This window comes from Dunckerocampus dactyliophorus, chromosome 16 (genome assembly GCF_027744805.1).
Source record: "Dunckerocampus dactyliophorus isolate RoL2022-P2 chromosome 16, RoL_Ddac_1.1, whole genome shotgun sequence".
Lineage (NCBI taxonomy): Eukaryota > Metazoa > Chordata > Actinopteri > Syngnathiformes > Syngnathidae > Dunckerocampus > Dunckerocampus dactyliophorus.
The window spans coordinates 2785726-2810672 of record NC_072834.1 but is presented as its reverse complement, the minus strand read 5'-3'; the positions used below and the strand labels follow the sequence as shown (position 1 = coordinate 2810672).

At 42.9% G+C, this 24947-nt stretch overlaps 2 protein-coding genes across 7 annotated transcripts in view; one reads left to right on the top strand and one right to left on the bottom strand.

Annotated features, from left to right (window-relative positions):
• Window positions 1-24947, bottom strand: part of mogat2 (monoacylglycerol O-acyltransferase 2) — a 49889-nt gene that overhangs the window by 15837 nt on the left and 9105 nt on the right. The gene's annotated exons all lie outside the window — the stretch shown is intronic.
• On the top strand, window positions 851-24592 carry map6a (microtubule-associated protein 6a). Of its 4 annotated transcripts, XM_054755843.1 has the most exons (5): window positions 851-1769; window positions 10705-10918; window positions 12606-12820; window positions 20099-20209; window positions 24005-24592. In XM_054755843.1, exons 1-5 carry the CDS (start codon window positions 1099-1101, stop codon window positions 24153-24155), a joined length of 1362 nt encoding a protein of 453 aa, XP_054611818.1. In that variant the 5' UTR covers window positions 851-1098; the 3' UTR covers window positions 24156-24592. The 4 variants fall into 4 exon arrangements, with proteins under 4 accessions (XP_054611818.1, XP_054611819.1, XP_054611820.1 ...); XM_054755844.1 differs by lacking the exon at window positions 20099-20209 and having other exon boundaries at window positions 852-1769; window positions 24005-24578; XM_054755845.1 differs by lacking the exon at window positions 20099-20209 and having other exon boundaries at window positions 852-1769; window positions 12606-12783; window positions 24005-24576.

Below are 24947 nucleotides of genomic sequence, written 5' to 3'. Positions count from 1 at the left end.
TGTTATGAATAAAGCTTGTGTTACACGGACCATCTTGTGTCTGCATTCTGGGATCCTGCACTCCTGACACTGTCGTTCTGCCAATCAAGTGGTGGTTTTCTGGTGCTTGTGTGCGTCTCACCGAACATTACAGTAACATTAGTGACACCTAGTGACCAGTGTAGAATACTACGCCAACTTCTTTGAATTCGTCTTTTGAATGCCTTATATTTGTATTTTAGTTCACGTAGCTATTTTTATGCACGGAAATGCTTAATTAAGGCAAAACGACGTAACATTGGCTTAAATATGCATGTTATTTTACTAATAATGAGCTGCATTCAACGATGAAAGTGCAGGATTTACTAATTTATGTGTTTTTAAAAACCGTGATAGAGTGAAGCCATGATATTCAAACCGCAAGGTGGCGAGGGACAACCGTACTTGTACGTTATTGTTTTCAAGCTCATCTAAATTAAACAGTAGCAATCCAAAATCAAACCATATGGCTACCTGCTATTTGATTGCATAAAATAATGACATAATAATCTGTACGTATGTGAAAACAGCTTTAAGTGGCTTCTTATGGGTGAAGGGCACCTTATAAGTCAAGCTCCAACTGTTCATACCGGAAACACTGTCGTCTTTCGAAATAAAAGAATGTGTTTGAGTCCCAAATTGGACGTTGAGATTTACTAGCGTAGTTATTCACTAGTAATGGCAAATATACTGTATTATTTAGTTTCAATAAGTGGTAAACGAGTCCAGAAGTTCTCACATGGCTTTGAAAGGGAGGCCTTGTCCTACTGTAAACAGGAAGTAGTTTGATATTGTCGCTAACTTGACCTTTTCGTTCACCAAGAAGCTGTCGGGATGCTGCGCGGGCGGGGCGGTTCTCCCTTGCCGTGTGTTGTTGTGATGTAGTAGGACGACAGACGACAACCGAGCAGAAAACGTCATTACGGTTGGTTTTTAAAGAGCGCAATCTTGAACATGCGCATGTGCGTTTTAAACCCGCGGTTTTAATTCGAACGACATTGGACTTATCCGTACACGTCGTGTTCCCGACAATATTCATTCCGCATCAATTTTGAGTCGAAGGTTGTGCAGAACCGCAGCATGGCGTGGCCGTGCATCAGCAGGGCGTGCTGCATGGCCCGCTTCTGGAACCAGCTGGACAAGGCGGACATTGCGGTTCCGTTGGTGCTGAGCAAGTACACGGACGCCTCGGAGATGCATCCGGTTCCGCTGCAGCCTCCATCGCAGGCCCGCGTCGCTATAGAAACGCAGCCGTCGCGTGCACAGCGGCGCTCGGCTGCAGGTGCACGCGCGCCCAGGAGGTGCGTGTCCGAGGAGCGCGTGTGCAGCTCGGTCATGCGCGAGGACTTTAAACACTGGAAGGTTCGACCAGAACCGAGCTGCAAACCCAAGAACGAGTACCACGGCCCACAGATCCCCTTCAACAGCGAGACCCAGTACCAGAAAGACTACAAGCCCTGGCCCATTCCCAAAAGGTGCGACCACCCGTGGATACCCAAACCTGTTGACCACCAGACACCGGGCAGGTCCACACACGGAAAGCATGTGGACAGTGGCGTGGAGAAGAGCGCCATTGCTGACAAAGTCCAGGAGAAAGACCTCCTCCAAGGCCAGGAGAGGAAAAAGAAGTCTACTCGAAAGGCTGAAGGAGAGAAGAAAGTGGTGCTGAAGGTGGAAGGACAAGGCAGGGCGGCTGTGGATGCTGTCAACAGACAAATTAAGGAGGACATGACATCAGGCAGCTCTTACAAGTGAGTACAAGTCACACACGCCGAACCGACACTCAGTTCACAAGACGAGATGATACACGAGATTGAGGCCACATGAGATTTTAACATTACTTTTAAGAAAAGTACAATGGAAAAAATATACAAATGATATGATAATATATTGCAATCTACTCTTTTGATTTCTACACTCTTCTGCACTTTGTGTGGATGCTCGCGGCCCCACCTCCACCGAGACAAAGCGACTGACAAAAGGGCTCACTCCGTTCATGTTGTTGTTCTATGGAACAAACACGGCAAGGTGCCGAAACCAATGTACAGAGTGAACCCCCTCCCTGCCGGTTTGGAGAGAGGAAAACAGACATGGCAATATATCAAGGTCGGCAAAATAATCAAGTTGATATTAATTTATTATGAATGAATTTATTTCTTATCATCCCAGGCCTCGTGCCCACAAGATAGTCTTTCTCTGAACAAGAACTCCTACCACGTTTTAATCTTGCGAGATCTTGTGACACCCCTACTAGGATGTCCCGATCCGATGTTTAGGATTGGGATCGGCTGCCGATCCGCTGTATTTTGAAGATCGCATAATATCGGCTTCCGCCACCAGATCGGGTCGATCCTGTTGCGGTATAACGTTCATAACTCTGGGCCACACTCCAACACGGTAGGTGCGGTAATGCGCCTCAAAGCTGGTTGCCACTCCACTTCCACCACCCACAAGAGGAAGAAAACACAACGCCACCATGCAGACATGCCCGCGGCGCACCGTGGTGACGTTAGTTTCACGTGGATGTTGGATATTCGGCTCCGTAGCTTCAGCGGCAACAGTGGTTCCCCCTCCCTGTGCCTGGACTGTTGTGTCACGGGAAGTGCTGCTCTAGCCGCTGGTTGTTTATACTAGGGACTGTCAATAAATTACTATTGCGCTGAAGAGAGTTTGTTAATAAAATCTCATATATTTTAAATCACACCACAACCGTGTCAAAAGATTAGTCCTCCCCTGAAAGTATTTTGAATTCATGAAGCTAAGGGTGGTGCCTGCTATCAGTGTGCCGTCACGTACCATGTCGTACAATAGACACTAAAAGTCATGCGGGAGCGTGGCATTTTGTGCCGATGCTCACCATTTTCGTTCACCAATTACGTGCCTCACGCGGAACTTACGTAAACAGTGCGCAAACAAGTCGTCACTCTTTTCAGGCATACCATCCACATGGCACGCATTGCCACGGGGAATTCTGCATTCGATGCGGAGGCAAAATTCATGCAAGCGCCAAGGTGGCATAATGCAGTCCAGGAAGACGCCAAAAGGGAAACGCAAAAAGTCAGAATAAAAACCCAGCCAGCTCTCGCAATACTTTTGTCTGCATAGTGTATGAGTTGGCATGACTCAGCCAGTTGGCCCAAATGCTCTTGGTTTCCCTGGAGGGATCCACAGTCGTGGCTACACACTCACAGCACAAAACACCTAATGAGATATAATACATTGTTATTTTGGTTGTACAGAGCGGTGTTTTAGTAGTTCTCCTCTTCCCCTGTCGTATTTTTTATAAGCAGCTTTTGTCTTGGATCTACCTGGAGTTTGCAAGCGTACCAGCAGTGCATCGATCAGCCAAATCCCCCCAGTCCACACACACTTGCTGCACACAGGCACAGTAAAGGAAGGATTGCATGGTTAAATGTGTTTCATCAGAAATAATCGAGGGTAAACATCTATTACTTTACTTGGCGCAAATATGGAACTCACTGCCGCAATATTTCTTGACCATTATTTATTACCATTATTTATTACCTGATCAACTTTACTCTATTAGTGTCTCTCAAAATAGCTTATTTTGGTTTAACTCATATCTTCGTAATAGATGACAGTGTGTGCGTTTTAATGGACATAACTCTGATTATGCAATTCTTATGAAGGGAGTACCACAAGGCTCATCCTTAGGACCACTTCTTTTTTCTATTTTCATTAACGATCTTCCAAAAATATGCTCCAATTGTCTTGTACACCTATATGCTGACGACATCGTCATTTATTCATCTAGTGTCAATAAATCTATCATTGAAAACACGTTGCAAAATGAGTTTGCCTCAGTTCAGAGGTGGTTCTCACCAAACAAATGAATTCTGAACAAAAAGAAATCATCGAGGAAAAGGCTTCTTGAGACGTCATCTGTACTTCTGTACACAGAAGTACAGATGACGTCTCAAGAAGCCTTTTCCTCGATGGACAACTCCTGTACGACTGAGAGCCTACACAGACGCAAAAAGAAATCATGTTTTATGTTGTTTGGTGCTAGACCAAGTCTTGGTGATGCCTTAGATCTGACCATTTCTGACCATCACGCTACGCCACCTCTTATGCTTTGCATGCATTTTCCGCATTTGCGAGGTCAGAGACTACTAAGATTGAAGTTAATGTCCTTCATAGAATAATCGAATAACTTGTACCAAACATACACATGTCATCTGTAATGATACAGTGATAGCATGTCATGTGTTACAGCTGGTTGATGTGTGTGTATGTGTGTGTGTGTGTGTGTGTGTTGTGGAGCTGCCAGCAGGGTGCAGCCCAGGGCACTGCCCCTCCACATGGCACAGCACTCTTTTCCGTCTGTCTCGTTCCGCCAGTGGAGCCTCAAAACAGGTCGACTGTGGATTAACGGTGTGGTTGGTGGGCACAAATCACGCATGCAATGAGCATCAGTGCTATTTCTGTTTGAAATGCAATTAGACAAGATGGTCATTGCATTCTTTCACCTCCACACTTTAATGGTGTTCTCCAGCTGCAAGGTGCCGTACAGCCAAACAACCATCCCTATATCTATCACAATCTACATAAAGGACCCTAAGTGTGATGTGCTTTTGCTTGAGGAGTCTGTGAATGAATTTCAATTTAATGATACCAATTTCTTTTGTGACAAAAATACCTCTGCTCCATCTATCACTGACACTGCCAACCCCAGCTATTCTTGGCTAACAGATGACCTCAATGGTTATCTGCTGTCATTTGGCCCTGCTGCTACCATTCCTTGCCAATTTAATATAAATATGTGTCTTCAGCCTCTCCACTACATCTATCTAGTATATCTATCTAGCATCTGTCTAGGCCTGTCACAAATTTTGCTGTACGATAATAGTCCTACAAATTATCGGCGATAATCAATGTTATTGGCAACATTTTTTTAGACCATTTTTTGATGAATGATCTGGCATAATAATGAGAGTACACATTTGCAAAAGCAATAAACTTTAATTTCCCAAGAGAAAATTCATATAAAATCCAATAAAAGTTGTAAAGTATGAACAACTAGCAATTGGAGCGACACTTCCTGTGCGAGCTCCCCGCACCATGTGACAGCTGTCCGGGCACAGTGAGGGGGATCTACCGCTGTTGCTGCGGAGCCGAATATTCAACTGCCAATGTGAAATTAACAGTAATTTACACACAACCAGCCCCCTCCACTATTTGGGAAGCAGCTTAATTGGAGTCTAAATTGTCCATGAGTGTAAATGGGAGTGCGAATGGTTGTTTGTCGAAATGTGTCTTGGGATTGGCTCACGCGTGGCCCTAAATGAGAAAATGGATGAATGGATGCAAGACGGAGAAGGCAAGGAATACTGCCTTAGCAATAGAAAATGGGAAGAGATCTGGGACAACTAAAACCAGACAAGTCAATCTACAATCCAAACTGTATGTGCATATATCGTGGTATTTTGGACAGCCATGTTTAGAGGGTATGTAATGGCTGTGGATTTAGGAAAGTAACGGCTTTTCAAATGGCATATTATGTGTGATAGTAAGTCACAAGAGTGAGAACAGAGGCACAGCAGCCTTTGTTCGTGTTCTTTTTTTAACCCAGACAAAGCCTACTCTGTCACTGCGTGATCTGCAGTTTCCAAAAGGGCATTTGGGAAAGATAACAAAGAGCAGTGAAGTTTTATCTGTGAAAGTGAAGCAAATGCTGCAGGTTCAGAAACTGTCAGACTTGAGTCCTTTGTTGTAATTTGTATTTTATTGCAGGGAACTCTATCCAAATCCCTTTAAATGAGGCGTTCCTTCCAAAATGTCTCCTGCCTACGCCCTTACACTCCTCCTCTGTCTTCTGGACGACTTTGTTAGCAGAATATAGTTTTCGAAACAGCATAGAAGCGACTGGTTATTGTTGGATTTGGAAAATGATCCTCTTAGAGCCTCCCAACAAGCAGTGGAAAGCTTGTCTACTAAATGCTAGTCAAGCAGGGAAATGGGACACCACACAAGCAACTGGGGGATCTCATCCTTCCCCAACTGATTTGTCCCGAAAACTGCTTTGATTTTTTGCTCTGGTGTCAGCCATCTGTGTGAAAATGTTCACATATTGTTGCCAAGACATAATCCGAAACTCTAAAAACTGATAGTACCAAAGCTGTTTTATGTAACCAATCTAATCTGATTTTAGCGTTTGTGATTACACTTCATTCCGGAGCTATGTCTACATTTTGAATGAGTTGTGTAAGAGACCGCTGTAACCTTTTTGTTGGGCTATGTTCATATCGTACCACGAGAGTCACACATACCAAAGTGTTTGTAAGCCAACGCGAGAGCAGCAGCAGAGAGGCTTTGAGAGGGAGATGAGGCCGACCGATCCCAACGGAAGGGGAGTATTGACTTTAAGCCCGGCTCTGTGGCCGCTGACACACCAGGAAAAAGAATACTCAGAGTGAAGATGCCAGTGCTTTATCGCTGCCCAGCAGTAGTTGAGCATTAGCATTTCTGAGATAATTGCTCACACTGCATGGCAGTATTACAGTGTACAGTACATGGGGCTAAAACAAAGTGATACATTATACTGCATTAGGGATGTGACGATATGAACATTTCAAAAAGTGCTCAAGAAGTTTAATAGTAACAAACATGCAACAATAAGAAATCAGGAAGGGGGCAAACACTTTTTCACACCACTGTTATGCATTTGCTTAACAGTAATAGGCCGTGGTCATTCGAGGGACGACGGTACAACAACTGTATCCGTAGAGGAGCGATCACGCTACAGTCGGCTACGCTGCATGTGCGCATGTTTGTGCAAATACACACCATTTCATCGCGGTACCGTCATTCTGTCCACTGTTCTGTTTCGCTCAGTTGAGATATTTCGGGGTTTGTTTTTCTTCCTATGGCTCTTCCTGGAAGAGTGGTGCAGATTGTGCCACATTCGAACGGGGTTGCTCGCTGTGTCCTGGCGCATTTCCACTCCTGTCAGTGTTTGGGTGCAGTGAAGAAGCTGTACTTTCCGCAGCGGGTCAGCTGGGTCAGCAGTTTTAGTCACAAAGCAAGAAATGACAAGCGTAGCTTCCGTTGCAGTGACTCATGCCAAATCACCTCAAAAATAATATAACAAGCTTACGGTGACAGGGTGTAGAAGTTGTCTGAAATATGTTTCATTTTGTTGCTTCCATGCCTGCGGCACAATGAGTGGTACCAAGTTGGAGTAGGATTCACAGTAACTCACGACGACAGACGCTGTATTTCCTCATATAGCGGTCGGAGGCGTTTAACTAGCTGCTTAGAGTCCTAAGCATGTATTCGGCTTACAAATGTATGTTTTTGGAACCCAATGAAGACATGAGATGATCAGCAAAAACAGCTTACTGCTCTGAAGCACAACGAGAAAACAAAAACTATGGCAAAGCCGGGAACTAAGTAAAGTACAAAGCAATCAAAACCGAGAACGACAGACAAGGAATCTGTCCCGCTTTGACTAAATCTTAAAGCTTTCTGTTTGGCGGTAGGGTGACGATGATTTATGCTGAATAGATATTTAGTTGCCCTATGACCGAGTACAGTACATACAGACCTCACAGACATAGGCATGATTGTTCCAGTGACCATGAATAGCACCTACAGTATGACATACTGTATTAGCGTGGACCCCATTTGCTGACAGTGTTTCTCTTTTCTCTCTCTCGCACACACACACACACATTGACATACCCTGTGGTGTCATGCAAGTGCTTTACACCCTTGTCCTTGGATGCCATTGTGTAACATGTATTTGCACTGTGGCTTCTTGGTCCATCGCAGCCCTGAAAGCGAGCTAAGTCCTGTTATGCAATCGCTCTGTGTGTGATTTCCATCATTCCTGTTCACCACCGGTAGCTGTCCCCGTCACCAGCCTTTGTACCGTGAACATTTTACTTCATATTTTGGTGAAATAACATTGTAGCCTTTATGTGAGACATGCACACACGTCTTTCTCTTTTCTGAGTGTTCTAAACTGCTCAAAAGAGGCAGGTGATGAATGCACGCAATGGGACACACCTATTCCGCGATTAAAACACCACCAAAAACCCCCAACCTCCAGCGTTAACTCTTCCAAACTCAGCTCCAATGTATAGCGTTACCTTTCAGTAGCGGCCTGAGGCATTGGGAGCACAGCACTGACGCGCAGTGAGCGAGTGTGTGTTTAAGCTAGTCGCTGGCCGACTAGTAGCTAGCCGGTGTGGTGTGGTGTGGTGTCACTATGCCAGGAATGTAGTTCTTCGGTGTAACAATTACAGTAATAATGACAATGTCGCTGTAGCTTGGTGGTTGTTGGCGGTTTTGGCAGGTTTTTTCAGAAGGCGTTATAGGTGGGATTGGTGCGTCCCATTCCGAGCTGCCTCTTTTTTTATCTGTTTTTATACCTTTAGAATGTCCAGAAAAGGGAAAGGCGTGTGTTCATGTCTCACAAAGGGATTGTGGATGATGGGCGAAATTCTAAAAAAAATGTACCACAGGACACTAATAATTATTAGTTTTAGGTTCCAATAACGAATTTTAGATTCTAGCACATTTTGTTGCAATAAATATAGAATTTTAAAGAAACGCAGAAGCCATGGTTGTAGTTTTGAAGCAAGGAACAAGTTCAAGATAGTCATCAATGAGATTAGCAATAAAGTTGATCATCTATCAACCATTAACTCGCGTGAGAAGCAATCGCATCAATGAATTGACTTTTTCTTTTGACTTGTCTTGACTTTTTTTCTAAGTTCCTGTCAGTGCATCATCGTAGTAAATGCAAGCTCATTATAACTTTCCCTTTTAAGAAGTCTAGGCTATAAATAGAAAGAATCACAAAGCTTCTAACTCCCTCACAGGTGCCTTGTATTGATTTTTTTTCCTCATAAATACACAATTTGTTCTAAGTAGCCAAGCATTGACTGTGGCTTTTTGCGCTGCTGCCTCATGTAGCACTTTCCTTTATTTACACAATGGCCAAGGGCATTGCAGTGACCCTTACTGCTGCTTACAGTTGTGTTCGTGGCTCTGCTGGAGCCACCAGGGCTGATGACTGACATGTGTCGTCTGGTTGGTCTGAACCAGAGCCCCCACCAACTCAAACTGGGCGGCAGCGGCTCAGGAAGTGGGAGGAGGTCGTCCAGAAACCGGAAGGTTGGAGGCTCGATCTGCGCTCCCTCCACCCACTCACTGTTGCTGCGTCCTTGGGCAAGACACTCCACCCACCTTGCCTCCTGTGCTGCCCACACACGTGTTTGAATGGGAACGAATGTTTGAAAACGAGAGGCCGTAGGCGCAAATTGGCGGCCACGTTTCCGTCAGTCTACCCCGAGGCAGCCGTAAGCTGATGTGTGACTGAAGAGTGAATGAATAACGGGTTCATTTCAATGTGAAGCGCTTTGGGTACCTTGAAAAGCGCTATATAAAATCAAATCCATTATTATTATTATCATATGTACTAATGTACTAGTTCTAAAAGTGCATTTTGTTGTCCAGTCAGTAGAACCTTGGTTTCCGTTAATCCGTTCCAAAAGGTCCGTCTAAAACTGAATTATATGAAAACTGAAACTATTTTTCAAATCGTAAACAATGTAAGTCCTAAAATAAAATCGAAGTTATGCACCTGTTGCTCCATCCGTGCTCTGCTATCGTTGGGCAGGTCCTGACTGGTTTAAACTTCGGAGGTAGCCAGGCAGCCTATGTTGGCAACTTTGCCAAAGAAATAATAATTTCATGGTTTTGGCATTTGGGGCCCGACTGATATGGATTTTTTGGGGCTGATGCAGACACCGATAATTAGGGAATAAAAATTCCAATAAATTCGATTAAATTTGAAATTGAAAAGAAGACAAAATAGCATAGCATACTGTAGATATAAATTGAAGTTAGAACATTTTACCATTTTTAAATACTTTTATTATCTGAAAATGTGTTGAATAAGCAACGTATAAACATTTTGAACTAAAATCGATCAAAAAATCTGATGTGCAAAAGGGCAGTAATCCTCTGGGGAATAAAATAATCAATAAAAATAGTCTCTATGAATTGAGAGATTTACTCTGTGTGGTGTGAATTTAACAAATGGAAGAGTTTCACTTTTTGAATTCAGCATTCAAAAATATTTCAATTCAATGAGATGCTGTTTTTGGGAATATGCTGTAAAAATGTGAGCAAGTTTTTACCTGCACTCATGGGCCGGTCCGATGACATACTTTACGGACAAGATTTGGCCTGTGGGCCGCCAGTTGGAGAGCACTGTGTTGAGTACATGAGTGTACCTGATAAAGGTCCGGATCCCCCTTCGTCCCACCTCTGGCTTAAGCGGTATCTTTATGCTCGTCAGAGTCAACGTGTTGGAAAAGATCGTCTCGGCCCCCACACTTAATAGAACCATCGATGCTGCTGTGCAGAATGCATGATATTAACTTTCGATAGGTTTACAAACACACGGCTATTCAACATGATACTTGGACTTCTGGTAATATCTCTTTCTGAGGTCCTAATGTCCCTGTGAAACCTGTCCCTGAGGCCAGCTCCCATAGTGGTGGACAAGTATGAATGGAAGACGTGTCTTTTATCCACATGAGTCGAGATCAGGGACTGGTTGGCAGGAGATGAAATACCTATTTCCCTCAATTAAATACAAATGAATTTGCAAGCTGACGTATAATGACAGCATTGCTTTTCTTCCGACAGAACCGAATTTAAGGCTTACAGGGATGTAAAACCGGCACAGATGATCCGGGCCAAGTCTCAGTACCTACCTCCGGATGAGAAAACCAGGCTGGAGACCAGCTATAGCGCTACATTCAAGGGCCAAGCCCCGCTGCAGCCCGCTGACAACAAAGCCATGGAGAGGAGGAAGATACGCAGTTTGTACAGCGAGCCATACATCGATCCCACCAAGCAGGTGAGCACTGACTTTTGAGGCGTGCTTCACACAGGACGGGCATGCTGGGGCGCACTAAGAAATAGTTTGGTGCGATGATTCTTTTTGAAAAGAAATTTCTCATGAATGCTGAGAGAAGCGGGAGAAAAAAAATCAAGAGAAAGAAGAATTACTTGGATGCTTAGTAAGCGATTTGGCGATTTGATTACTTTTCCTGGTTTCCTACAAAGTAAACTAGCTATCAGTTTTAATTGACGTATTTAATCATTCATTATTCTTTGATTACTTTAGATGGCAGACTGTAGGGATCTAGCATACAGCTTTACGTCTGTAGGCCTGTCACGATAATCGATAAATCAAACGATAAAACAACAAGTCGATAATTATGACGCCCTCGATAAATTGCCGTGTGCACGTATGCGTGTGTTTCATCTGCTCGTCTCTCTGGATGACAAGAGGGTTCACTCTGCATCTGTCTGTGCGCCTTGGTTCTATATTAGAATGAACAGGGAGAGTGAGCCCTCATCTCATTCAGCCTCTTTGTGGAGGCGGGGCTACGTGAGTGGCTACAGAGGGCTAGCAGTTAGCTTTGTGAGGCAGCATACGCTACCATGAACGAAGGCACAGAAGCGATGGTTTATGAGGCGAATGCCACCGCCGACAGCAGCAGTGTGGGAATATTTCGGTTTTGAACGAATGAACTAGGTGAGCGCGTGAACACCGACGACCGACACGGACAGTTTTCTCAACTGGGAAAAAAAAACTACCGGAGCCTTCGACCCGACAGTCAATGCTTACTGACGTGTTTGGTCGGCACATATAAACAAAACAGTGCAAAATGGTGCACAGTCACAGTGTCGCTCGCTACATTGCAACCAGGAAATGCAACCATTCAATATGGCTATATAGCATAAATTTTAAACAACATACATACAGGCAACTTTTGTGTCAAGCTAACGTGGCTCACACAGGTACACTATACTTGAGTACCATCTAGTGGTTCAAATGTGAATCACACCTCTCATGACAATAATGACAAAAATGGCCTCAAAAAATGTCAATGACATCGATTATCGACGATAATTTGTAGCACAATTATCGACTGGCAAAATTTGTTATTGTGACAGGCCTAGACATCTGTCTAGCTACCCAAGGAATAGCGCCACTTCTTTAGCAAGCACACCGCATGAGACAGTCGTCAGAAGTAACGTGCCTTTCTTGCATTCATAGTGTTCCTTAGAGTGCTGGCACTTGCATCTTTCTTCATGCCATGGCGGGTTATTTTGCAGCAGTATTCAATAAAAAAAGCACAGACTTGTGGTGTAACCGTGTTAGTTAGCAAAGAACTACAGAGTCAAGCGAAGATGATGTCATAGAGGGGCAACAAAGCTGGGGAACAGTGACTTCTGGGTGGGAGTTGAGCGCAGGCACATTTTGGACGCTACCCAAGACGCTAGTTAGGGCAAGACACTATACTTCTACGCAAGTACGAGCCACAGGTGATCGGCTTTCGTGATCGCCGTTGAAAGGCGATTATCAGCATACGCCTATCAGGTGCTTTTTCACAGAAATTGGCCGATACTGAACGGCGACCGATCTATCAGAGCATCCCTACTTTCAGGCTAGATTGTTTATCCCAAAACACAAGTGGTAGAAATGAAAAGACATTCAACTGAGGCGTTTTATGTCTGATGTCCAACATCCTCAGGTGGACAGGTATAGTGTCCCTCGCTCCAAAGCCAAAAAGGCTGGGGCCGCGGCAGCCGACCAGGCCAAGCCAGCGAAGAAAGCCAAAGATAAGCAGAGCGCCGCGCTGAGAGGCTCCAAGAGGACGACCTCGGAGAACCAGCCCATGAACCGGCCAGCGGTGGGGGACAAGGAGAAAAGTAAAGAGATGAACAACAAACTGGCTGAGGCAAAAGAGTAAAAATCCATTAGCTCTACTTCTCATTTTATAACTTATGTTCGTGGGGGAAAGTTAACACAGAGGCTGCAAAATTGATTTCCATCTTTCTCTTCAGTTTCCACCCTCGTCTTTGCACGTCAGCTTCTCTCTGCTTTGCTGCCATTGGCCACTTTCTCCCTTCCTCTGTTTGTACAATAAAAAATAAGTCCTGTCATGACATGTCATTGTTCCGCTGCCAAATCTCTATAATCAGGAGTGGGCTTGATTGTCTTCTTCCTCCTTCCTGTCATTTGACGCCACTCCCGCTCTGCATGTCTCCATCTCCTGGTTGCCAAGGCGACGGGCTAGCCAGTGCAACGGTTGCTCTCGCATGAGCACAACCACAAGCACTTCTGACTTCTGAGCAGATTGGTGGATCAGATTTATCAAAGATTTTACTTTTTTGAGAACAATTGGCATGATCTACTGAATGGGTCACTCGAAACAAAAGTAATGATTTGAAGATGATGACAAATCTTTGATAAAATGTCAAGTCTGGTTTGTCATGGCTTGGTTTGCTACCTGCTTATCTTCATGCTTTAGCTCCGGCTGAGTTCCTTTTCTGACACTGTAACAATTCTTTGTACTTGCTGTTGTTTGCATCCATTTGTGCATTTCCTTCATTCCTTCATGATTGTGTTTATTTATTTCAGTACTATCCTGTAACCCAATTTGGTGCCAGCGGACAATCTGGGTCACAGTTAAGTGATTATGCATCAGCCATTACTCATGCATATGTTCTAGAGTTCTTTGGGTGTCATGCTTTCAGTCTCTGTGGATGGAACTCAGTGTGACCACCGAGCAATGCAGCGACATTATTAGCAAGACTGATCTTTCCTTTTTGGACTGTTTGGTATGCCCTCAGGTAGTGGTGAGCATAACCAGGCGGTATTAGAATGCCGCAGGATAGCTGACATATGATGCTGCTGCAGGTTGCCCTTATTGATGACTATGTTGGATTCACAGTGCAACTGGAAAGTATTCACAGCGCTTCACACGTTTTATGATGTTACAGCCTTATTCCAAAATGGATTCAATTCATTTTTCCCCCCAAAAATTATATAGATAATGACAATGATTTTTATGATTTTTGCAAATTTATTAAAAATAAAAACAGAAAAATACCAAATTTTCCGGACGATAAGTCACATCAGTCAATAAATGCTTCACGAAAAGGAAAAAAAAACATGTACTGCGTATCAATCACATATCACCAGAGCAAGCTTTTTAGTTTTTTAGGCGTGTCATGGCACCGCTCCCAGCAACATTAAATCCACAAAAGCAGACCAATAAGTAAGTAAAGCTACAGAAGCTGGAATAAGCCATTTTTTTAAGTATGTGTCTACAATAAAAACAGATCTATTTATCAGAATGTTCTCAATGAATACATGATATACTGTAATGTCTGAAAGCATCCCGCTGTGTAGAAACAACACCAAAACTTCATTTTTGTACTCACAAACTAACTAAAGTAGACTGAAAATCATATCTGTGTATTTAGCTAGTCAGTGGCTGACACAGCAGCTACATTCTCTAAGCTAGACATAATTACAGTGTTCCCTCGCTATATCGTGGTTCACCTTTCGCGGAGTCGCAGTTTCGCAGATTGTTTAAGTGCAATTTTGCATGTTTTTTTTAACAGCGTTTGAAGGCGCATTGTGTTCTGTGTCCTTGTGGTGTTTTAGAGCAATTTATCGGTGCTCTGTTGTATGTGTCTGTTATCGTATTTACGACTGCTACCAGTAGAGGGTGTTGTATACTCATGTGAGCGTTGAAGACGTGTGCAGCTAAACCTCCTCTCAGTGTGTGTTTGAGGAACCCACAGTAGACAATAGCCGGCTAAATATAGAACCACAATTGTCCTTATTGGAGAAGAGAGACCCTGTCCATTGTGTTCTGCATCCTGATTGGCTGTAGACCATTGTCAATATCAATCTCCTTCATGCTGTATCCTGTTGTGGTCGCTAGCAAACGATGTAACTGAGTGAGCTGCTTGCTCACCGCCAATAAACAATAGAAGAAGAAGAAGCTAACCGGCTAAATGAATCTTCAGTTCAGGAAGTATGACGAGGAGGAGAACGACGACAGGAGCAATATGTTTTAACAAGGATAGAAAAACGCTAAAAGGAGGCAAGGTCAGAGGAGTGAATACGCGTGAGTCACTTCATCATTTCTTGTGGCCATCCTAGTAGATTGATCATTAAAATGTAAACAAAATTGGAACTTTGAGAGTGTGAGAAAATGTTAATGCCTGTCTGAGAAAAGTGTATAACGTGTTTTGTGAGGGGTTTTACAGCCTTAAAACATACTCTACATAATAAATAAAGTTGGCTACTTTGCGGATTTCACTTATTGCGGGCTATTTTGGGAACCTATCCCCCACCATAAACGAGGGAACACTGTAGTGTCCGATTTAAACAACAATGCTTTCTAAAATACCACATTTCTCAATCCACACAGGCATCATAGTTATAGTTGCACAGTACTTACAGACATAGTCTCTAAGGCAGAATTAGAAAGTACGTTGTATCATTCTGTGTATCAATCAATTTGTGTGCCTAACTGTCACAACAAGCTCAACGCAATGAATGATTGCGGCCACTAGCCCGTAGCCCCAAAAAACAACCACCGTCCCACGTGAACTTAAAGGCTTAAAAAGTACGACTTATAGTACGGAAAATGCGGTAAGTATTCACAGCCTTAGCCGTGAAGCTGAAAATTTAGCCCAGGTGCCTCCTGGTTCCGCTGATCATCCTTGAAATGTTTCTACAGCTTAATTGGGGTCCACCTGTGGCAAATTCGCACACACTTGTCTACACACGTACATTTTTAAGGTTCACTTTTTGTACTGGCAAGGATTTGCAGTCCATTCTTTGACCACATTTTCACATTGTCCTTTTAGAATTAGATTTATATGCAAGTATGTTGAGTAGTATGTTCTCAAGCTCAGTTAGCTTTGTCTGGCACGTTAAACCTGGTGCTTGTTGTGTATAGTATGTGTATCAGGTATCAGTGAAGCAAACCACATCCCAAATGGAAAGCTTCGATTTTCAGTGCGATGTTTTTGATCGAGAAGGGAACATGATGTTGTTTTGTAAGGTTGTATTTGTTTAAACTAATTGTAACCACGCTTGTTTGTATGCATTGAGGCTATGTTAGCTCATGTCCGAGCCATCTTTCACTCCACACATGCTCTTAAAGTGACAGCTGCATACGCAGTAGAACCTCGAAGGTCAAACACATTCCGTTCCAGTTGCTTCATGAACTGGACACGCATATTTCATATTCACAACTGCTTATAAAAATAGAACGTAAAATACCTAAGTCGCTTCACTGGAAGACGTCATTCATTTAAGATTCTGTATCGTCATACCAGAAACAAGTTAGTGTGTGGTTAAACTTCCATTCATCCATTTTCTATGCCGCTTATCCTCACTAGGGTCGGGGGGGTATGCTGGAGCTTATCCCAGATGACTTCGGGCAAGAGGCGACGTACACCCTGGACTGGTCGCCAGTCAATCGCAGGGCACATATAGACAAACAATCATACCAATGGACAATTTAGAGTCGCCAATTAACCTCAGATGCTTGTTTTTGGAATGTGGGAGGAAACCGGAGTACCTCGAGAAAACCCACACACGCACAGGGAGAACAAACTCCACACAAAGATGCCCAATCGAGATTCGAAGCCAGATCTTCCAGATCTCCTGACTGTGTGGCCAACATGCTAGCCACTAGGCCACCGTACGGCCTAGCATTTGACATGGTAAATATTTTCTGTGGTGGATCGTACAATTCTGTGGCTTAGCCCAGCGCCACATTGATGTATTTAAGTCTCTCCAGCGTGGCTCCAGCCGTTCCGTACAAACAGAAGATTGTCACACAGACTGCTTTGAAATCACAAAGGGCATCAGGGTCGCATCATAAACCATGGAAAACAGTACCAACCTTTGGCATCCAATGGAGTCAACATAGCGGTCTGACTGATTTAACAAAACTGATGACACTGGTCGCAGAAGTCGCTCAAGTTAGCTTGCGAATGAGCACATAGACGAGAAGGATCATGGGCGTTAACAGTAAAAAATGAATCACGGTTGGGAACGGAAGGGTGGGTGAGGTTGGTTCCTTTACATACCTCAGAAGTTATGTAAGCGCAGATGGTGGAACGACCACGGATGAACAACAAGATGATTGGGAAGGCCGATTGTCTCGCATCGGATCTTCTACATTGTTGATGTACGGAACAAAATCCTCTATAGGAGTCCCTACGCATGGGAGACTTGGTCTACCACACAAGCCCGATGTTTACCAGCAACAATGCCTGAGAAGAATACTCAACGTAACGTATGAGACCATCCTTTCTGAACCAGAACCGCCTCTTTCTTACCACGCATCCATCCAAAATCACTTGAAAGGTCGGGCGCACACAGACAATGAATCATCCGGATGAACTGATGATCCACTTTCTTGACAACCATTTTGGTATTTGATTAATCGTTTTTTATTTTAAAAATCTAAATATCCTCAGCCTGTCACGTGTGAATATTTTTCAATTTCCTTCGTCATCCATGAAAGCAGACTTGTTATCTTTGTGTTTTAGACAAAACAAGATATTCACACACATCGGCTTTCGCTTTGGAGACCAGTGATCGACAGTTCTGCCTCTTTTCCGATACAGTACGTCGCAGAGCAAACCACTATCTGTTTGCTTCATATTGATTTGGTCAGTATAGGCCCTAACCGATGACTCGAAATAACAAGCTTCAGATTAATCGACTAAGGAAGTAATCGGTAGTTGCAGCCCTGATATGCAGTACACATAATAATAACAGCATCATTAATAACATAATCGTGTAATAACAGCAGCACAGAATTAAAAAGTAAGCCATTTAAAAACAGCACGAGTGGATCTAAGTCCAAGTCCATATGCGCTTGTGTAGCCTGTGCATGTAAAATGTGTTCCATCATATCAGGATGGTGGAGTTAGGAATTGTACGACATCAGGGGTGTTTGACGTTAGAGGTTCCACTGTACAGTAGATACGAACATATCCAGTAGACGGCATATGCACTTATTCTTTACCTTTGGTTCAAATGAGATAAATGCTGTTTTAGATTGAATCCCGTTGTGCTGTCCTCCTCACACACACACACACACACACACACACACACACACACACACACACACACTTAGTAGAAATCTTTCCCTTTATTGTGTGTGCAACCATCACCACCTAAATGTATGTTAGTGTCCCATCAGGGCCGAGCTCCAGACTCATTAGCATTTTGCAGCCTTTGGGTAAGGGTTGCTTTGTCACATAACGCGAGGGGGTGGTTGGGATGGGGGGCGGGTCACTTCATGTGAACAGTGCTTGGCATGCCACACACACGGTGCTATCTTTGTGATTATTTAGACAAAATAAGGATAGAAAGTTATGTCTTGGCTCAAAAAAAACAAAAAAACCCTCCAAAATTGACTGTGACGTACTTGTTTATGTTTGCTCATATTTAAAAGAAACATTACAAATAAACGGCCCCAAAAAATCACACAACAAAGGTGTCTCCTGACTTATTGTATTCAAAGTGTAAGATTAGTGGTTGCAGGTATCTGTCAGTATTTCTTCTGTCCCATCTTTGTCTTTGTGAGATCCACAAAACGATATCCACATGGAAGAGAACTTTCTTTCTCTGCTTATCCAAGATTGCACCGCATTCTGGCATGAACTCTGGCATTCCTTGTCAGCTGCATGTTGTCCTCATGAGAGCTGAACAATATATTACCTTTGCATCATATCTATAACAACAGGGGTGTCCAAACTTGTAAAGTGAAAAATTAAAGGATGGGAGGGTTACGTTGATACATTTTGTGCATGAAAAGATGCAAAACCAATCCAATGTACGGTGCTTAAAATGATTTGTCGGACCACCTATCAGGTAGATATTTATGTTACGGAGCCCCCAAGGGGACACGGGGGAAAATAACTTTGAATTCAGAGCATAAAAAATATTTTTCACCACCTTAAAATTTGCCACAAACTCCAATAGTGTGTGAGGCTGCGCGCTCCTGTTGGGTTCCTCATGAAAGGAAAAGCATGAGGAGTGTGCTGTTATAAAGAGGGGTCTTATCACGAAGATATGGTCCCTGTTGCAACAGAGCAAAAAATCGGCTTTAAAAACCTGCTGAAAACGATGAACTCACAATGTCCAGCGAGCGTCGCAGTCACAATTATTGAGCACGACAAGCTCCTAACGACTTGGAAACATCTTTTGTCAAATAAAAGTAAATGTGCTGGACTATTTTTTCAGGTTTTTTGTAAAGCAGTACATTTAAGTAATGGTGTATTACATTAAAATCTGATTCATTCATTAAAGGGGGGGCTATCCTACATTTGCAACTTCTCAGACTTACAGTATGTATACGTTTAAAATGTACTCTTGTTGTACAAGATGTGGAAGTGCCATATCTTGAGGTGGCTGTGTTTTGAACTCATCCCTGCTTTCACTTTTATGCCACTCCTGTATCTCCTGAACGCTCGGGTACGAGAACGTCACAAGATGAGATCTCGTACTGTTTGTCACTTTTTCTTAAAAATGGCAGCCAGAAAGTGTTTTATCAGATGTGAGAGCTGTGTATCTAAACCAGGGTAACACAGATACAGGGAAGCTTTTTATTTTTCGGTGGAGCTAAAGACCGACCTCTCGCCACTTCATGGACAGCTGCTTCATGAACAAAGCAAGGTTCGACACCAGATTCTCCAATATCCATCCAATTACTCCTCACTGTTAGCGTGGTCGGGAGAGCAGGCTGCAAAATCCGAGTATGCCGGCTAAGAGGAGAAGAATGCAGATTTACCCAGTACACAACTTTAAATTTATGGAGTATTTTATTAAATGAGCAGGATTGGGCCTCTTTAAGCACTGTACGTCAACACATTCATGCTATGCTATTCTAATTTTTCTTCATAAAATAAGCTGCGGATCGCAAATGGTCCCCACGCCGCACTTTGGACACCCCAGTTGTAATATATTGAAAGAGCAACATCAAGTGTCTGCAAACTCATTCCAGACTTGAAAGTCATGTGTTTGTCAGACGTACCGCTGAATGTACACAACCAATGCTGAAATACCGTGCTTTCTCACACTGCGTATTTTGGGAGGGGCCAAGGGAAGTGGGGTGGGGTGGGGGGTAATCACATTTGGATGATGCTGTGCCCAAGCAGTCATATGCTAATGAGTGACATTGTGATTCATTTGAAGGGTTGTGCTAAAACAACACCACTACATACAACTCTGCCAGCCAATCCGAGATATTGGCTGGGTGCAGACCCTAAAGCAACACCTGTGGGGCTGCGCGCTGCCTAATTCCAGGTAACCCTCAAAGAGACACTGTGAAGACACAGGCTGCAAAAAAAAAAAAAAAAAAAAGCCACTCATTCACATTCATACCCATGGAGTTGTGATTTATACGATTTTTGTATTTTTTTGCACACTGGCACACTTTTGTTTTAATGGCCAAGCACCATCACTGCACTTTCCCAGTCTCTACGTATTTCTCTTCCATATGGACACCACAGCCGTGGTGTTGGGAGGGGTGCTTGCATGTAAGCGTGCTTACATGATGGAACGCTCAGGTTTTATGCCGCTTGGAATGCACTGTTAACCCATAAGAATCCATTTCAAGTCAAATTAGGAAGGATATACCACACAGACGATATTTGTCATGTTTTTTTTCTAAAATACTAGAATACTAAAAGACTACTGTAGCACAAATGTACTTGGGATTGTAGCAAGGAACATACACGGTGACATTTATTGAGTGTCTTAGGCTATGTTCGCAGTGTACGTGGATTCCGATTTTTTTTTGCTCATATGTGACCTGCATCTTGTTTTTTCACATCAGTGTGAACAGCACAACTCTTATGTTTTCAAATGCGAAAATAATTTTTAAAATGAGTCAGTGAAGCACTTCCTGCCAGACACGCGCTCCTCGGAACAGACGTCGCAGCAAGTTCTCCACAAAGTGCCATAGCCAAAATCCTTGCCCTCTTTCTTCTTAATCTGCTGCGCAGGATGATTTGGTTCAGAAAATATTGACTCTCGTTGCAAAAAAAAGCCTTGGAATTGCCACAAACGCGCGAGGTAGCGCGCACACCGCCGTAATCTTTACTTCCGGAAATGCGTGCGACGTCTTGCTTTTGTGCATGCGGAGGCTTTGCGTTCACGTTGACAAGTCAGATTTTTTGGGGAATATGAACGACCACATAAAAAATCGCATTTTAACAAAAAAAAAACGCGTTCCTCGAGTAATTCTGTGGGGAGTATTTTGGGAATATGGGGTACCGAACCACTTCATTCAGGCGGTCGTTCCCTGTATGACCGATGTCAGAGTTTGGTTCGCGTTGCCGGCAATAAGTAGGACCCGTTTCCAGTCAGGACGTTCTTATGGCTTCTTATGGGTTAATGACAGAGACGATATGCAACTTGCATGCAAAATGTTCAATAATCCACATGGCGGGGAACCGAAGTCACGTATTTTCTCATACTCATGACATCACATCACTACAGTGGATATAGAAAGTAAAACAAAAATAAATGAAGATGAAGTGCACCTCTCAGCATGGCTTTTCAGCTGATGGCACAGATTTAGGTCAACCTGTGTACACTGGAGCATATCCACACTGCGTTAATATCCTTGCTGTTTATGTTTTGTCAGGGGTTCAGTGTTAAGCTGGTGCTTTGTATATCCACTGTAGCCAATTCTTGACCTGTTGTCACAGTGTCAAATCTGTTTGCAAAGCATGCCATGACTGTTTTTTGTTTGACCTGCAATCTGAGCTCACGTGCACTTGAATTCAAAGTATACGATATATAATATACCAAGTGTTAACTAGGAAGTACTGCATAGGTTGGAGGTCAACAGGGGTAAGTACTTCACGTACTTCACGAGAGGCCGTTTGTGATGAAGGCATGTTCGTGATCTTTGTGAGCCGAACTTAAAATATGAATGCTATTGTGCTAAATGTGATTAGGAGTAGGATTTGTACATTGCATTGCATCGTGGCATCGTTGCTTTCCCTCTGAAAACATGCCAAGACGCTCGCTTGTTCACTACCGGTGGTCCTCGGTTTACAACATTTTGTGGTCACCGATGATGAATTCAAAATGTAATTTTGGCCCGTAAACACGACACTCGCTCGACAACTAGATACAGCACAAGACTGTTTCAGGAGAATAACTTTTATAGTTTTAATAGCTTTTTTGCTAACTTTTTGGACTTCAGTATGTCTCCCTGGTGGCAGTGTGCCAAGGAAAAGGAAAGCCATCACCGTGGAAGTGAAACTGAACATAATAAAAAGCTCAGAGGGAGGAAACATACCAAACAGTATCGGCCTCTCTTTTGGCCTCAACCATCACTAAGGATCAAGAGGTCATGGATTCCGTGCACTGTTTACAAGGAGATCTGGGAGGCTAAACGGAAGTTATCCTTCCAGACTAGCCTGGAACAATATTTTAAGAAGGTAGAAAGTAAAGGGTTGTTGTCTATATATAACTGTTGTATTTCATTCCTGGATTTGATCTTTTTATTATTGTATTATTATACAGTGTGAGTGACTTAGGAGTTCATTTAGGTATAAATTTGGCCTTCCGCTAAAACTGTACTCACATCACAGTCTAGGAACGGAACTCGTTCAAGACCCGAGGACCACCCGTGCTGCCCAGTGCAGCAGATTTTCTATTCCCAATCCTTAAACTTTAAGTCAGGGGTGTCCAGGCTTGGTCCACGAGAGCCGCATACTGAAAAGTTAAAGGATTCGGGGACTGGTTTGATATTTTACATTTTGAAAACCAACATTTTATTTTATTTTTGTAATTTCAGTTTTATCTTGTAATGTTACAATTGTAACATGAAGCAATTCAATGTAATCTGTATGCATGTTAGAAATAAACCATAGCTTGACTTAATTGATAACATTTCCTCAACCTAATTTGACAGACATTGCAACTTTATTTTTTTTGTTTCTTATAATATTACCACTTAAAAAAATCATTTCAAAAAATGTAAACTTTATCCTTCTAAAAAAATGTCATGTTATTGTTTTAAAATTACTACTTTTTTCTTGTAAGATTACAACTTTTTGACTTCATATTATTACCTCAATTTCCAAGTATTTTGACTTGATCCACATAAAATGACTGTTCTTTTTAGAGATGCACAATCTGTTTTTTTTTTTCAAATTGATGCCGACAAACGATATGGTTCCGATAACTGTGAACTTTTTTATATCTCCTTTTTTAGAATTTAGATGTAACTGTAGTTTGCGCACACCTGGAGGTAAGAAGGACTGGAACAAATTTGGATTTGACAAACTGTACCTGTTGATTTGTCCTAATCCAATATCATCACATCACTACTATCAGGTCAACGAGTATAGAGTGGAGGGAGCCACCTGCTGTGGCCCAGCAAGGTGTGCTATATTCGGACACATGCTTCAAGGAGCCGGTGTGTCGCTACAAAGGTCAGACGAACCGGAGTATAGAGAGGAAAGAGGTGCACTGTATTCGGGCACACGCTCCGAGCAGCGGGTGTGACGCCACGGAGGCCTCTGGCAACCTTTTGCACTTTTTACGTTTCAGGTGGCTGACAAGGATTTTTGTGTGCTCGATTTTTTTTTTCCCCCCTCGTCGCGGAGCATTTGGTACAACTAGTACGCGAAATGTGTTCATTGGAAAGCGAATGTTAGTTTACAAGTGAGCTCAGGGGAAGTTACGACAAGCCGTTAACGACGCAGACAAAAGTTTGATTTGCTCAACCGCACAATACGGGTAATCTCGCCTCATTGGAGCGTTAAATTATTGGTTATCAGAGCTATTTTTAATGATTTATCGGTATGATGTCATAATTCCCACATGTGATTTATCGGGCACGCCTGGTATGTATAGAATGTGCTGTGAGGCATTAAAAAAACAGTCCATGGCCGCAAATGGCTCCAAGGCCGCACTTTGGACACCCCTGCCTTAACTCATTATTGAGCAGCATGATTTGTAGCTGTGATTCCTTTCAGGCGCTCCTCGAACAAGTCACCAGGGTGCTCCACGCACTTTGTGTTTGAACATGTCTGCTCTTTCTCCTTCTTGACACCTTAACCATGTGCTGCCTCCTAGAGATGCTAAAGAAGAGTTTGTCCGACCTGGTGGTCATCACCATTCCCAGGGTGCTGCTGGAGGAGAACCACAACCACTGCTGGAAAGATCCGAACCACGGAGGAGCAGCGGAGTCGTACGATTTGCCCTCGATTTGAACCAGACTGAGTAGTACTGTCACCACCACACAAACACTGAAGTATTTCGACAAATGCATGAAACCGTTTTTTGTTGCTGTTTGACCCCGTGGCATTATTAAAAAGGTGCTATATCATTTTTCTTCATTCATGCATTGCATTTTAAAGCTCGACTGAAAAGAATATCATAACAAATCAAACCATGAAGTGCTAATTAAACATCTAAAGCAACCTGTGCACAGTTTTAGTGTAAATAAAAGGCATCACTTGAAGAACTGTTTTATTATTTTACAATGAAACTGTGTTCTAAAGTGTTACGCAAATGATTTTTTTTCTCTAATTTTGCTAAATAGTCAATGTAAATTACAGTTATCATCATTTTCAAGTCATCAACCTTCAGAGTACAATTTGAATGTTATTGACCACACAACATTTTTTTCAAAAATAAAAACTTAAAATACACTGTTCCACGTTATTATGCACAACAGAGTTTTTCACTGGTTGTTAAGAACCGTAAATGGTCATTTGTTGAATTTGCAGCCTAAGGAGGTCATATTTACTGGAAGCAAAAGCTTCTTTCAATCACTAACGTTTTAACGTTTTAAGGCCAAGTTACATGTTAGCGTAGGATCCCTTCTTGGTTGTAACCTTCATAATTCTTACATTGGACTTGTGACTTTTTGGAGCATTTCTGCTCCCGCTGCTGCTGTTCTGTTGTGCGCCATAGATTCTCAATTGGGTTGAGTTCAGGGGAAAAAGGAGGACCAAATCCGGTATTTCTCTCCTTTTGTGCCCATAACAGCCAATGACAGAGAGGGAGGTATTCT

Coding starts and splice junctions, on each gene's coding strand:
- map6a (XM_054755843.1), top strand. CDS start 1,099: ATGGCGTGGCCGTGCATCAGCAGGGCGTGCTGCATGGCCCGCTTCTGG. Junction 1,770..10,704: donor ACATCAGGCAGCTCTTACAA/GTGAGTACAAGT, acceptor TTCTTCCGACAG/AACCGAATTTAAGGCTTACA. Junction 20,210..24,004: donor TGCGCGCTGCCTAATTCCAG/GTAACCCTCAAA, acceptor GCTGCCTCCTAG/AGATGCTAAAGAAGAGTTTG.